This window comes from Ctenopharyngodon idella, chromosome 8 (genome assembly GCF_019924925.1).
Source record: "Ctenopharyngodon idella isolate HZGC_01 chromosome 8, HZGC01, whole genome shotgun sequence".
Classification (NCBI taxonomy): domain Eukaryota; kingdom Metazoa; phylum Chordata; class Actinopteri; order Cypriniformes; family Xenocyprididae; genus Ctenopharyngodon; species Ctenopharyngodon idella.
In genome coordinates this window covers 14,030,728-14,045,197 of record NC_067227.1, presented here as the reverse complement: position 1 = coordinate 14,045,197, position 14,470 = coordinate 14,030,728, and the positions used below count along the sequence as shown (strand labels likewise).

At 38.6% G+C, this 14,470-nt stretch overlaps 2 protein-coding genes across 3 annotated transcripts in view; one reads left to right on the top strand and one right to left on the bottom strand.

The window, feature by feature from the left end:
* si:ch73-138n13.1 (uncharacterized protein KIAA1671 homolog) overlaps positions 1–7,169 on the top strand; it is a 43,198-nt gene extending 36,029 nt beyond the window's left edge. For both annotated transcript variants that reach the window (XM_051904582.1, XM_051904583.1), the window contains 7 exons: positions 225–340; positions 1,076–1,229; positions 1,897–2,068; positions 2,226–2,365; positions 4,988–5,124; positions 5,218–5,307; positions 5,536–7,169. In XM_051904582.1, the coding sequence (XP_051760542.1) occupies positions 225–340; positions 1,076–1,229; positions 1,897–2,068; positions 2,226–2,365; positions 4,988–5,124; positions 5,218–5,299 (801 nt within the window). In that variant the 3' untranslated portion in view covers positions 5,300–5,307; positions 5,536–7,169. The remainder of the gene's footprint in view (positions 1–224; positions 341–1,075; positions 1,230–1,896; positions 2,069–2,225; positions 2,366–4,987; positions 5,125–5,217; positions 5,308–5,535) is intronic.
* A 1,829-nt stretch (positions 7,170–8,998) lies between these two features.
* crybb2 (crystallin, beta B2) lies at positions 8,999–12,772 on the bottom strand. The gene is made up of 6 exons (XM_051904588.1): positions 12,466–12,772; positions 12,162–12,249; positions 11,948–12,066; positions 10,046–10,178; positions 9,422–9,564; positions 8,999–9,309 (listed from the first exon to the last, which is right to left on the bottom strand). Exons 2-6 carry the CDS (start codon positions 12,222–12,224, stop codon positions 9,141–9,143), a joined length of 627 nt encoding a protein of 208 aa, XP_051760548.1. The 5' UTR covers positions 12,225–12,249; positions 12,466–12,772; the 3' UTR covers positions 8,999–9,140.
* Between the last annotated feature and the right edge of the window lie 1,698 nt (positions 12,773–14,470).

The window sequence follows — 14,470 nt, the reverse complement described above, 5'->3', positions numbered from 1 at the left end:
GGCTTCTTTCAAAAGCATTCAAAAATGTTAATTAAATGATCACTAAGTTGTTAAAAGGTGTTTTTGTTTCTTTTTGGTAGTTCTTCTGGCTCGACCAGACAGCCAGTGGTACCCTCAAAAATATATAAATAAAATAAATAGGTTTGTAACTTCCTGGTGGAGAATCATATTAATTTGGTAGCTTTTTAGTTCAAAACATCCTCTTTTCTTCCTTCTCTCTACAGGAGTTGTTAAAGCAGAATGTTAGTGGACGGGAGGAGAATAAAGACACAGACAATCTGGTGCAGGAGACCGACAGTCAGTATGGTACATGGGAGACAGGACTTCGCACAGATGACAGGTGAGCACACACGCCTCATCAAAACCAAATAAATTCCTAAAAGAGCCATTTTTTTTGTCCTAAAACTTACATATACACTGTACCTGAATGACTCCAAAAACTGACATCAGCCGCTGTTTGTAACTCAACACCAGGATCAATTGCATCTATTGAGTGGGTCATCTGTAACAGAGCTATAATGCTATAATGATCTCATAGACAGACAGACAGGCAGATACATCTTTATTACAGAGCAGGCTGGGCTTGTCAGAGAGGTTTGGTTACATTAGTGACTAAGAGGGATTCAGATGAAATATGTCGATCATTGGGTTGTATCTGTCTTTTGAAATGGATGGGTGGACATTGTGTTGTCTATTGACAGGGATGTCGCAAAGGCGATGTATCCGTCTTTACCTTAAGTGAGTTACTCATCATAGTTAGCCGGTAACTTTATTAGGAACTGCAAAATTAAATCAAATTATATGAACGGGAGTCCGACCGTCATTCAGGCCTAAGTGATGTGTGCAAATCAAATTACAAACCATCTGTTACTAAAATTGTGATGTAACAGAAGTAGCGACAGGTCTTTTCTTCCATATTGTTAACATTGTGGCAGCGAGATTTACATGATCAAACACCACTTAGATTTTTTTTAATATTAACTAGTCATGTTTCTTGCTTTCTCTAAGTATATTCTGCACAGATTAAACATGACAACATGTAGTTGTGTTCAAATATCCCTTTTCTCCTCCTCAGCCTCACTCCAGCTACACCTTCATCTGAAGGAAACCTCACCCCGTCTCCACGGAAGTCAACCCCAACCCACACGGCCGAACAATCCCTTTTCATTGACACACCCGATGGCTCGACCACGTCTCCTCACAAGCAGACAGAGCTCCCCTTCCCAGAGGTCAGTCTTCATCCTTATACCATAAAGGGATAGTTCATCTAAAAATGAAAATTGTCATCATTACTCACTCTCTTGTTGTTCCAAACCTATATGACTTTCATTCATCTTCATAACACAAAAGAAGATATATTTAATGAAATTTAAGAGGTTTCTGTCAATCCATTGAAAATCCAAACAAGACTTCGACACTTTAAAATGTTCAAAGACAATGTAAAAGTAATCAATATAAATGAAACGGTTTAATCCAAGTTTTCTAAAGAGACACAATCACTTTATATGATGAACAGATTTAATTTAGTATTCATTTTAATTTGTTTTCATATATAAACATTGATAAACACACAGAGTACATCAAATATTGTAAATGGAAGCTTAAACATGCTCCATTGGTGCTCTTCAGAAGACTATTTATTTATATGAATTTCTTTACGATGCCTTTAAGTGTCAAAGTTTTGGAATGGACTTTCAACGGATTGACAAATCCCTCAGGTCTCATTAAAAATATTGTCATTTGTGTTTTAAAGATGAACCAAAGTTGTGTATGTCTGGAACAACATGAGGGTGAATAAACAATGACAACATTTTTATTTTTATGAAAAACTTACAGACCCTAATTAGAAGGCAAACACACAGAACTATACATTTGTTGGTATTTGTTTATCTGTAGACAACCACAACACTGTTAGACTCTAGTGCGCTACGGGCCAGGGTCAACTTAAACAAGAAGAGCACTCGCAGAGCCCCTCCCTCACGAGCTGCCCGTCACAGCGCCCTCTTATCACAAGTACCCGAGGGAACCGGAGAAGGAGATGATGAATGGCGCTATAAGGACTCAACAGGTACTTAAACACATCTTAGCAGCTCGACACATGCGTACCTGTACATCTCATCCCAAGAGTTTGGTTTTAAGTAGGTTGCGGGTCCTCTGTAGTGTAGCGAAGCCTATAAAAGCATATACTCATCGACACTCACTTCAATCTTTCTCTCTGTCTGTAGAGGAGAAGAGTGACTCTACTAAGAAGGGGGAGGAGTCAGACTCTGAGGAGCAGGCCAAGGGAATCGACTCCCGCACTTCCTCCATGTCTCAGCCTCAGAGAGTGGCTCTCTTCCCTGGCATGGACCCATCTGCTCTGAAGGTAAGGGGACTTTAGGGGGTTTCCCCCCAGTTGCATTTCCTTAGCCCTGTAAAGCCTGACATGTAAAATAATATATTTTTTAAAATTGATAAATCAAACCTTGAGACAATTTTTTTTCTTCTTTTTTTCAAGAAAAGTTTTACGGTTTTTTTTTTTTTTTTTTTTTTGCGTTTCATATTTTATACACCAGGCTTTTATATCCCATATAGTATGATATAGGAGAATATGAAGCTCATACTCGAGGAGAAAAAAAAACACCTCAATTTTATTCAGAGGCCCAAAATGAGCAAAAATATGCAATTTGGTGGAGCTGCTGTTATGGTAAAAAGTAAGATGAAATTCTGATAGCTTGCAATGTAAATCAATGAGATCTTTATAACAGTTTAGCGGACTACTTGCATAAAAATGAACAGAAATATCAGTTGTCCCTCTATATCTCAGTATATCTTTAAAGGGTTAGTTCACCCAAAAATGAAAATTTTGTCATTAATTACTCACCCTTAGAGTTGTCAAAAGTACTGACTTCGGTACCTAGTTGGTATTGAAATTTTAAAAATGACACTTAAATAGTCATCAATGACGCTCTTCAACGAGCACTTACACAGATACACACGGGAGTGTTTGAAACTCTCCCGCTCCCAATTTCAAAATGCTTTCAAATTCAAACACTTCCACGTGCTTTCAAATGCTCCCGTGCTTTGATTATTGAAGCCAATCACAGACATATCCAATGAGTGTGAGAACACAATGACCAGAGGTGTTGACGAATCCATTCAACAGTGCTTAAAGCATCACATTTTTAAAATGTTAGTACCGATTGGTACCGAAGTCGGTACTTTTGACAACTCTACTCACCCTCATGTCGTTCCAAACCTGTAAGACCTTCTTTCATCTTCGGAACACAAATTAAGATATTTTTGATGAAATCCATGAGCTTTCTAGCCTCCGATAGACTGCAACGTTATTACCACTATTACCACTTGTTAAAGGCCTAGAAAGGTACTAAAGACATCATTAAAATAGTCCATGTGACTACAGTGGGTCAACCTTAATGTTATGAAGTGACGAGAATACTTTTTCTGACGTAGAACCCGGAAGCGCTGCACTGTGTTTACTACGTAAACAGCGTAGGAGACTGACATGGAAGAGAGGAACTTGTTGAATAAAGTAATTATTTTTGTTTGTTTTTTTGCGCACAAAAATATTCTTGTTGCCTCATAACATTAATGTTGAACCACTGTAGTCACATGGACTATTTTAACGATGTCTGTAGTACCTTTCTGGTCCTTGAAAGTGGTAATAATGTTGCAGTCTATCGGAGGCCAGAAAGCTCATGGATTTAATCAAAAATATCTTAATTTGTGTTCTGAAGATGAACGAAGGTCTTACGGTGTGGAACGACATGAGGGTGAGTACTTAATGACAGAAATTTCATTTTTGGGTGAACTAACCCTTTAAAGAAACACTCCACTTTTTTTACAAATAGGCTCATTTTACAACTCCCCTACAGTTAAACAGTTGAGTTTTACCGTTTTTGAATCCATTCAGCCGATCTCCAGGTCTGGCGGTACCACTTTTAGCATAGCTTAGCATAGTTCATTGAATCTGATTAGACCGTTAGCATCTCGTTAAAAAATGACCAAAGAGTTTCAATATTTTTCCTATTTAAAACTTGACTCTTCTGTAGTTAGAAGAGCCTATATGGCTAGGAACTATACTCTCATTCCGGCGTAAAAATCAAGGAACTTTGCTGCCGTACCATGGCTGCAGCAGGCGCAATGATATTACGCAGCTCCTGTGACCCCCTGCTTGCACAGGGAGCGTGCCTTGCAACCATGGAGACATTTGTGAGAGACGCTGCGTGATATCATTGCAGCTGCTGCAGCCATGGTAAGGCAGCAAAGTTACTTGATCATTACGCCGGAATGACAGTATAGTTCCTAGTCATATCGGCCTAGAAAATCCTAACTTTTAATTTTCCGTCTGTCTTAGTACACGATGTAACTACAGAAGAGTCAAGTTTTAAATAGGAAAAATATTGAAACTCTTTGGTCATTTGTGAGCGAGATGCTAACGGTCTAATCAGATTCAATGAACTATGCTAAGCTATGCTAAAAGTGGTACCGCCAGACCCGGAGATCGGCTGAATGGATTCGAAAACGGTAAAACTCAACTGTTTAACTGTAGGGGAGTTGGAAAATGAGCCTATTTTCAAAAAAAGTGGAGTGTTCCTTTAAGTTGTGATCATGTTGACAATTTAGAGGCCTTAGACATTTAAGTATCAATTATGATACAGTAGGCTTTATAGGGTAAAGCCCCGTTATTTCCTCTATCAATTCTACCATGTGTTAAGTTGTGAAACGTAGTTTGTAGTTGTCTGTGATACTTCTTATTGAAATGTTGTGTAATGTGTGACGCTCTGTCGCCGATCCGTCTTGTAATGTGCACACAACAGCGACTAAATGATTGCCCAGACAGTCGTGTAGTGTGAGAAGAACAGCCATACAACGATTTTGAAAAATGTGCAGTTTGTACCCAGCATAACATTTGCATGTATTTGTAAGGAAGCTTACAAAAGAAGCTTGCACCTTGTGTGATGTGAGGTTGGTTTGTTCATTTCAGGCTCAGCTAAAGAAGAGAGGAGAGTCAGACAATCAGACAGACGGCCCCTCACCCTCTCAGCATTCACGCTCACCGAAATCTCCATTCTTGCCTCGAGCTTCCCGTGTGCTGCCTCCTGCTGGTGGCAAAGAGAATGGGTGAGTGCTTTTTAGCTTCATGGACATTATAGTTTCAGAATTGTCTTGACCACAGTATGACGGTGAGTTTTTTCTGTCTCTGTCCTCTCTCAGAGAAGAGTCCTCACCTCAGTGGCTGAAAGAACTAAAGACTAAAAAACGTTTGAGTCAGTATGAAAGCGACAGTACAGCCTGAACAAGCAGGTAAATGGTCTTGCGTCTCTCTATGCATAATCGCACTATAATTCTAAAACGTCCGTAGTCAATAGAAACAGCACTAGTTGATTTTTAGTTTATTTTGATACCACAGCAAAAAACTAATATTTTTTTACAATTTATTTAAAATTATTTACATCTCTAATCATAATGCATTTTACTTATATATGTATAATTTTATATTGTTTTTTTTTTTTGTTTTGTTTTTTTTTTCAGGATGCCTTATAACTGCAGTATCTGTAGCTGTAAACTCATGACAGAAGCCTTAACCTTTGACCTGGAGTTGACGGGAATTCTGCTGCTGCTGCTGCTGCTGCTGCTGCTGCTGACTACGATATCATTCTATTTCATTGTTTTTCTGGCCTTCCTCTCCAGCCTGAGTCGTGTACATGTGCATGGTGCCTTTCTAAAAGATTTCTGACTGACATAAAGGGCGAAGCAGAGATCTGTGTGTGAAGCGTGTGTCCATGTATGTGTTGTCGAGTTTCTCTTCAGCTCTTCGTCATATGAGAGAGAATTATTTTTGCATAAAGCCACTTTAACCTCTAGTGAGCGAGAGATCATCATTTATAGTGGAACTGTGGGACCACACGCACCTACAAGTAACCTGAAGTGCTTCATATATGGAGTATGATGTTCGTTTCTTTTTACCATTTATGTTCATATTAGCACAGCTTTCATGCTTTTTTTTTTTTTTTTTTCATTCATTTGATGGATATAGGCATCAGTTGCACATGCATTTCCATAGGCATCACGATTTTATTTCTAAACTTTAATAGTCAACAAATCATTGTGGAGCTGTCTGTATAGAAAGTGTATTTAGACAAATGTTCATGTAATCACAAAATGTTATATTTGTATTAAGGTCGGTTTGAAAGAGGAAAATGGTGAATGCTTATTGATCAAAAAAGGAGTCGAAATTCTTCATTTAAGAAGAACTGCAGCCCTCTGAACTGTATGCGTGTTGATGTGCGTGTGGGAACCTGTTTGAATGGGCCACTGAATGAATTTAGTTCATCATTTGTTTGCACACATCTTCACTCCTAATAACCCATATTTTGTGTTGAGATTTCGTTCAGACATGCAAAGGTCTGTGTGCTGCCGTATAAAGGATCATTTGTTTAATTTTACCATCACGTTCTCAGTTGAATCCATAATAATATCATGATTGGAAAAATTGCGCATGTACAATCAGTCATTCCCTTTATTTTACTTTAATTCCTTATTTGTATCCCAATACTTTTCTTGCTTTAATGATGGGCCAAAAATGATGGTTGGAAATTGCACAATCAGCATATTACATCTAATTTCTTCCCTTACAATGTAATAATGAATGAATACAAAGGGAAAAAGTTTCATTTTCAAATGTGTCCCTCACTCTAGGTTATACACCTTACGTTTGTTTCTTTTGTTTACTAGTTCGTTTAAGGGAAGTTTGAAATGTCAAAGTACTGTAAACATTGTTCACATTACATTGCACACTAGTTGTTAACCGTATTTTTGAAAGAAAAAAAATGCTGGGCCATCGTGCCACTCCCACTTAACAAGCACTTTTCACCTGTTAATGAACAGCGGTTCTGACCAATAGTCACTTTTGTAACGCACGAGTCTTCGTTGATGTCAATGTTTTGATGTTGGTATGCTGATGGTATGTGAGTAATGTGTCCTACGGTTCTTTTTTTTTTTTTTCTAATATTAGCTTCCTTTCTTTGTCTGCCTATAGTTGTTATAGTCTGTTTAAGGGTAATTTGTCCTTTTTATTTTAGACTTGACTGTAAAGATGTTTATTGCACTGTTGTAATGCCAGTGTCCAATACTGTAAATTCGTAATAAAATTTACTATAAATTGATTTTTCCCTCTTCTTTGTCCTAAAATTATACTTTTCAGAACTTCCTAATATTGTGTTGGTCCCACTTTTGCTGCCAAAACAGCCCTGACCCATCGAGGCATGGACTCCACTAGACCCCTGAAGGTGTGCTGTGGTATCTGGCACCAAGATGTTAGCAGCAGATCCTTTAAGATGCAAGGTGGGCCCTTCATGGATCGGACTAGTTTGTTCAGCACATCCCACAGATGCTCGATTGGATTGAGATCTGGGGAATTTGGAGGCCAAGTCAACACCTCAAAACTTCTTGTTGTGCTCCTCAAAACATTCCTGAACCATTTTTGCTTTGGCCACAGCCACCAGGGAATACCGTTTCCATGAAAGGGTGTACATGATCTGCAACAATGCTTAGGTAGGTGGTACGTGTAACATCCACATGGATGGCAGGACCCAAGGTTTCCCAGCAGAATATTGCCCAAAGCATCACACTGCCTCTGCTGTCTTGCCTTTTTCCCATAGTGCATCCTGGTGCCATGTGTTCCCCAGGTAAACAACACATACGCACGCGCCCATCCACGTAATGTAAAAGAAAATGTGATTCATCAGACCAGGTCACCTTCTTCCATTGCTCCGTGGTCCAGTTCTGATGCTCACGTGCCCACTGTTGGCGCTTTTGGCGGTGGACAGGGGTCAGCATGGGCACCCTGACTGGTCTGCAGCTATGCAGCCCCATAAGCAACAAACTGCGATGCACTGTGTGTTCTGACACTTTTCTATCAGAACCAGCATTAACTTATTGAGCAATTTGAGCTACAGTAGCTCGTCTGTTGGATCGGAACACACGGACCGGCCTTCGCTCCCCACGTGCATCAATGAGCCTTGGCCACCCATGACCCTGTCTCCGGTTCACCACTGTTCCTTCCTTGGACCACTTTTGATAGATACTGACCACTGCAGACCGGGAACACTCCACAAGAGCTGCAGTTTTGGAGATGCTCTGACCCAGTCGTCTAGCCATCACAATTTGGCCCTTGTCAAACTCGCTCCAATCCTTACGCTTGCCCATTTTTCCTGCTTCTAACACATCAAATTTGAGGACAAAATGTTCACTTGCTGCCTAATATATCCCACCCACTAACAGGTGCCTGTGATGAAGAGATAATCAGTGTTATTCTCTTCATCTGTCAGTGGTCATAATATTATGCCTGATCGGTGTATATTAAAATAGTAGTTAAATTGTAATATTACACAGGAATAAATTACAGTTTAAATTAAATTACATTCAAATAGAAAACAACTGTAGAAAAAAAAAATGTAATAATATTTCACAAATATTAGGTGGTCACAAGAAACTGGAGTAGTGCAATATGACTACTGTGTGTAGGACTTTTGTACTATTAGTTTTTTTACTATTTTCTCATAATGTGGTGTCTCGGAGATATTCCATCAAAATATTTTATCTGAGGCAGAATTAAACCTTAGTTAAAGTTTCAAGATGCTTGTTTTTGTTGCTATTGTGACAATAAGGTCAGGTACATATTTGTGTAGGGATGCCAAAACGAGTCCCCTTTTGACAATATTTTGTGTTTTGTATGTAGAGATAAAGAAATAAATATTAATAATTATGTTTTCAGTAAGCAAAAAGTCTAAGTGTTTTTGATATGACAAAAAAGTTACTGTTTATATTATAACATTTAGGTCGAGAGGCTTGTATGGCACTTTTCAAAGAGACTGAATGTAATTAATTATAAATCAATTAATAGACTGAAACAACTGTGGATTTCAAAAAGTCCAATCCACTTACAAAACAGTGAATAGCCAAATAAAAGCTCAGAAACATTCATAACGCAAAATCACTTATTTATTTCTCAGCAGTAGCAAATGGAATCACTGACACAAATTGAAAGGGTCAAAGATAAGCATTCAAAAGTGAAGATTGGGGAAAGAAGGGGGTGTTTCAGAAGCTTTGGGGGTTTGAAGGGGAGTGCTGGGTATTTAGTTAGAGGGTTGGAAGGCCCCTTTTGGGTGATATTGCATGTCACGGATGCGCCTCACGGACTGGATCTGAGGCAGCACGGCCCCAAACTCAGAACACTCCTTAAACTCTCCTTTCTCGAACAAATACTGGTAGCCTCTGTATCCTGGGTACTGATAGCCCACCCAGCTGTAATGGAGATTAAAACAAGACATAAAGCAAAACTGTTATTACACTGGAGGACATGTCCGAGATGTGAGATCAATGTACTCATGTCAGTGATTTTTGAGGTTTTACTCACGTGCCACTCTGCACACGAACTGAAGAGACTTTCTCATGGTATCCATGAGCGTGGAAGCTAGGAACATCATCATCTACGATCTCAATCTTCTTCCCAGCAAAGCTTGGGTTCTCATAGAGTACGATCTTGTGTTCCTGGCTGTCCTGTGGGGACATAAAAAGTGTAGAACCGTATATTGAAAGAACCCCTTCGGGACAAATGAATATACACATTTGGACATGCTTGACAATTGTTTTGTGATCATAAATATCGTTTGATCTAAGGGCGTATGCATAAACACTTTGAAATTAGTCTTGTAAATTCTTTCCAAAATAAAATGAAAACTTTCCTTTATTTTAAATATATGTGTTAAAACACATCTTGGGGTGTAAAAAGATGCACCCCAAGATGTAACTTAAGAACCTAAAATTTTACTTAGCATTGACTTGTTTAAAATGTTTAGTCGCAAAATTTCATAATATAACGGCATGATTTCCATTTTTCGTTTTTTGTTATTTTATAGGTTTTATGATGAACTTACTGTTATTCTAAAATGTGTAAACTACTCATAATGAGTGAATCTACAAACTTTTGATTGATACAGGAAAATGACATTTTATAATCCTGCGGTTATTTATTAGTTACCACTTTGATGGGGCGGAAGGCTGCGATGCAGTCACTGCGTCTGCTGTTGGTCCAGGCGTCCCAGCGAGGATACTCACCCTTCTCAAACACATACTGTTCCCCCTTACAACTGGGCTGCTCATATCCCACCCACCTAAAACAAAAAGTCAATTTCTTTGTCATGCTTTCTTGCTCAGTCATTTTTCTACAACAATTCTCGAATCTGATTGGTCGAGCAGCGTTCCTAGAGTGCTGATTTACAGCACTGGGAACATTTCACTGTTTGTATCACTCCGCTTGTCTGTGTTCGTAACGTTCCAGAAAAGAGTATGTGAGCGATAATGAGATATTTCATTATGTCTGGAACAGGGTTGCCAGATCTGTGTAACAAAACCAGCCCATTGGCCAATCAAAACTGTTTTAATGACCATTTAAACTAATCCAAATACCACAACCAATATTCCACTCCTACCTAAAATATAAATATATACAATATATACAACTATAAAATCCCTGTACAGTAGTAATCATAAACAGTTTGATTTCATAAATTAAATCATCTTACATTAAAGGGTTAGTTCACCCAAAAATGAAAATTCAGTCATTAATTACTCACCCTCATGTCGTTCCACACCTGTAAGACCTTCGTTAATCTTCGGAACACAAATTAAGATATTTTTGATGAAATCCGATGGCTCAGTGAGGCCTCTAATGCTAGCAAGTTAATTTACACTTTCAGATGCCCAGAAAGCTACTAAAAACATATTTAAAACAGTTCATATGAGTACAGTGGTTGTACATTAATATTATAAAGCGACGAGAATACTTTTTGTGAACCAAAAAAACAAAATAAAGACTTTTCAACAATATCTAGTGATGGGTGATTTCAAAACACTGCTTTGAATCTTTTGCTTCGAATCAGCGGTTCGGAGCGCCAAAGTCACGTGATTTCAGCAGTTTAACATGCGATCCGAACCACTGATTCGAAACAAAAGATTCAAAGCAGTGTTTTGAAATCGGCCATCACTAGATATTGTTGAAAAGTTGTTATTTCGACATGAGGGTGAGTAATAAATGACATTATTTTCATTTTTGGGTGAACTAACCCTTTAAGACCGACAGCTGGTGAATAACATACTTTGGTGGGGCTGGTAATCAGTGTTGCCAAGTCTGTGGTTTTCCCGCAGAATTGGGCTACTTTTACACTTTTGCCGCGGGTTGTTTTTTAGTCTGCGGGTTGAAGTGACACCCTCCCTGCTCCCGAGCTGGATCTTTAACCATCCCCCACCTGCCTCCGAAACACAATTTTTACCAGGGAACCCCTCAACCCCCCGCAACCCTGCAAACCCTGCAAACCCTGTGTGTGTAATCCTTTATTTTTTGAATCCTTAAGATTTAAAAAAATTAACTATTTATAGTTTGTAATCTAAATTAAATACTTCACGGCATTCCAAATATTAAAGTTTTGAATCTATGGAAAATTCTTCCGTAAATTACAATGAAATACTTTTTAATTTACTAGCAACAATCCTGGAGAGATCAGTTTCCATAGAAAATAACAACCGTACATAGGCTCCCTACCAGTGCCACTCCCTCAAAAAAATCCCCCTACCTTATCATAGAGAGTTGTATTATTTAAGTTGAATTCAATACAAATATTCCTTTCAAAATTTAGTGTATGCAATATGTCAAGCCCAATTTCGCTAGAAAACGGCAACATTTTCTCTTAACTCCAGGACCACTTAGTGTCCGTTTCTCTCACTAGTGGAATTGAAAAAACGGAGTGGAATACTTGAGCTGTCAACATTTTTTTTTGTTTTTATTCATTTAAAACGTAAGTTGCTCAATATTAACTTCTTGCTTATTTAATTTAACGCAATATTACACTTGCATTCAGCTGTTTTCTCTCACACACAAACTCACGGTCCACAGAGCACCAGTATTGAGCCCACTTTCTCCATGTCCGCCTCCTGGAGGTTGTTACAGGGCCCAGTCAGCTCATGACAGCGGCCTTGAAAGTTTTCCTGTTCGTAGATCACCAACTTTAAAGGGAGAGAGAGCATAAAGAAAGATAAGTAGTAGTAATGGATAAGTAACATACACCACAGGTACTCTGAGTCTGACGACATGTTTGTACCTTAAATGCACTGGCAACTGGTTGTTTTTGCTTGGTTGCAGGGTTCTGGTGATCAGTTGCCATAGTGAACCAGGATGGGTGTGATGAGCTTTGTTCAGAAATACAATTAGGAACAGAGTAGGAAGCAAACAATAATTATTAGTGTCGATTAAGAAGATAATTGAATATTGCAAAAGCATAACAGTCAGCATGAATGACAAGGATGAGTTGTTATATTCCGTACTTAAGTAGATAAATTGGTGGAGATGAAAATAACACAATATCAATAACAATAATAAAGAAAGCAATGATATGTTTGTCTTACCAGCTCCGGGGTGTGCCAGTCGCTGTGTGGTGGCATCAGCGGCTCAATATATATTGCAAGCTCAGGGGTGGAAACACTGCCAAAACATGTCTCTGTCTAGAACGCGCTCATAGTCAGGTCCTAATAGGCTGACCGGCTGGCACTGGGAGGGCTGAAGAAGTACCAGCCAAACATCCTCACCCTCGCCATACTACCCTCCCTTTTCTTTTGATACCCCACAAAGTTATTTCATTAGTTGTCAGTTTTCGCCCAGCCACGCTTTGTTCCATATCCCATGATTCAGCACAACCTGTGCCAAGAGTCCAGGACCTACAACAAGAGTGACCAACTCTGGACGTGGTACTGAAAGAGAGAGACAGATGTATCTTTGCTATTTAGAATTACTGTGAATCCTGTGAAATTTCAGAAACATCTTAGTTAGTCACTAAATGTGTTTCAGGTAATGTTATGTTTTTCATCAATGGCGTATTGTTTGTATCCACCTTGCTGTTAACATAGGTTTTGCATTACATATAAACCCTTCTGTTGCTTCACAGGTTAAACACAAAAGAAAAAAGAAAAACAATGACATAAAATGAAAATATAGCCCAAGTTAAGAAATTAAGAGGTCAATGAAAAAAGACAGATTCAATATTGATAAATGGGTTATTAAATATGGCTTAAAAAGAGAGATAGACTCTATAGCATTGGCCAATCCAAACTATTCCAATGAACATTTAAACTAATCTAAATACCTTAACTCAAAATATTCCACTCCTACCTAAAATATGTATTTTACAGTCACAATTATGAATTTTACAATTATAAAATCCCTGTACAGTAGAAGCCTATATAGCAGTGGTTCTCAACCAGGGGGTCAGGGCCCACTAGTGCGCCTCAGAAAACTTCCAAGTGGGCCTCAATGTTATAGTACACAATAATACACAAGATTTATTGACATAGACCTCATGTTTAATAAGATAGTTTCGTCCTTACATCCCAGCGCCAGATCGCCTCTTATTTAACACAAACGAATGAATTGCTAATCAACTAAAAATGTTTCTTTTGTATTAGATCCGTGCCGCGAGAAAGTGGTGGGGACATGTCCCACCCGTCCCACCCGCAAATTACGCCTATGACTGGAGAAGAGCAATCTTTTAAGTGTGGCATCAAACTTAACATAAATCTGCATTCACAGGAGAATGCTGAAGTCAAACATAACTCAGGTTTACATTCACATGAAAAATCCATAGTTTCCAAAGGTCAATCTTTTCATCTTTCTACTGGAGCTGCCAGTTTACTAAGTTTCAAATAATTTCTAAACAGTAAGCACTAACTATGCAAAAGAGGTAGCCCTTCCGGCACACTCAGTGTCTGAATTCGCTCACTCGTTTTCATTCACACACTATATTAGTAGACAAATGTACAAAACAGTGAATGAGGGTATGGGGGCGATTTCGGACTCAGCCTAAGGGTGCGTCACAATCTGCTCCCTAGCTCCTGAGCTCGTGAATCAGTATATCGTGTACACAAGTTTAGGCACTGGTAAGGACAGTAAAGGATGCTGGCTCACTACACATTGTGAGACTTATGACTCTATTTTGGGCGACGTGACAACGTCCTCATTGTACAACATAACTACTGGTATTTATGAATAACAGCAGAGCTGATATCTTTCTGACATTACTTCTAATGTTATTTAAAGTACATGATGATAAATACTTTGCTTGTTAAATATACGTGCAACATTTCAACCGTAAATAAATTATAAATGCATGTTAGCTAGATTGTTCATTACCAGTCTAGCAATATATGTTTATGCTGAAATATAATAAAATAATGGTTTGTATTATTAGAAACATCTATTACGTGTCGTTATGTGTATCGAGTTGGCTCACATGATTTAAATTTCACGCTTCAGAACTTCCGTTAAGGGAACATATTGAGCATCGATGCTCCCTGGTTTTCACGGTGCATTGTGGGACTTTTTAGGGAGCGAACGTTTCAGTGCCCTGGAAGGTTTTTG

What these genes read in the sequence shown, in the direction of transcription:
- crybb2 (XM_051904588.1), bottom strand. Translation starts at nt 12,224, where the DNA reads ATGGCAACTGATCACCAGAACCCTGCAACCAAGCAAAAACAACCAGTT. An exon ending in CAGTTGCCAGTGCATTTAAG is followed by an intron (nt 12,067 to 12,161) that starts GTACAAACATGT and finishes CTCCCTTTAAAG; the next exon opens with TTGGTGATCTACGAACAGGA. An exon ending in ATACTGGTGCTCTGTGGACC is followed by an intron (nt 10,179 to 11,947) that starts GTGAGTTTGTGT and finishes TTTTTGTTTTAG; the next exon opens with GTGGGTGGGATATGAGCAGC.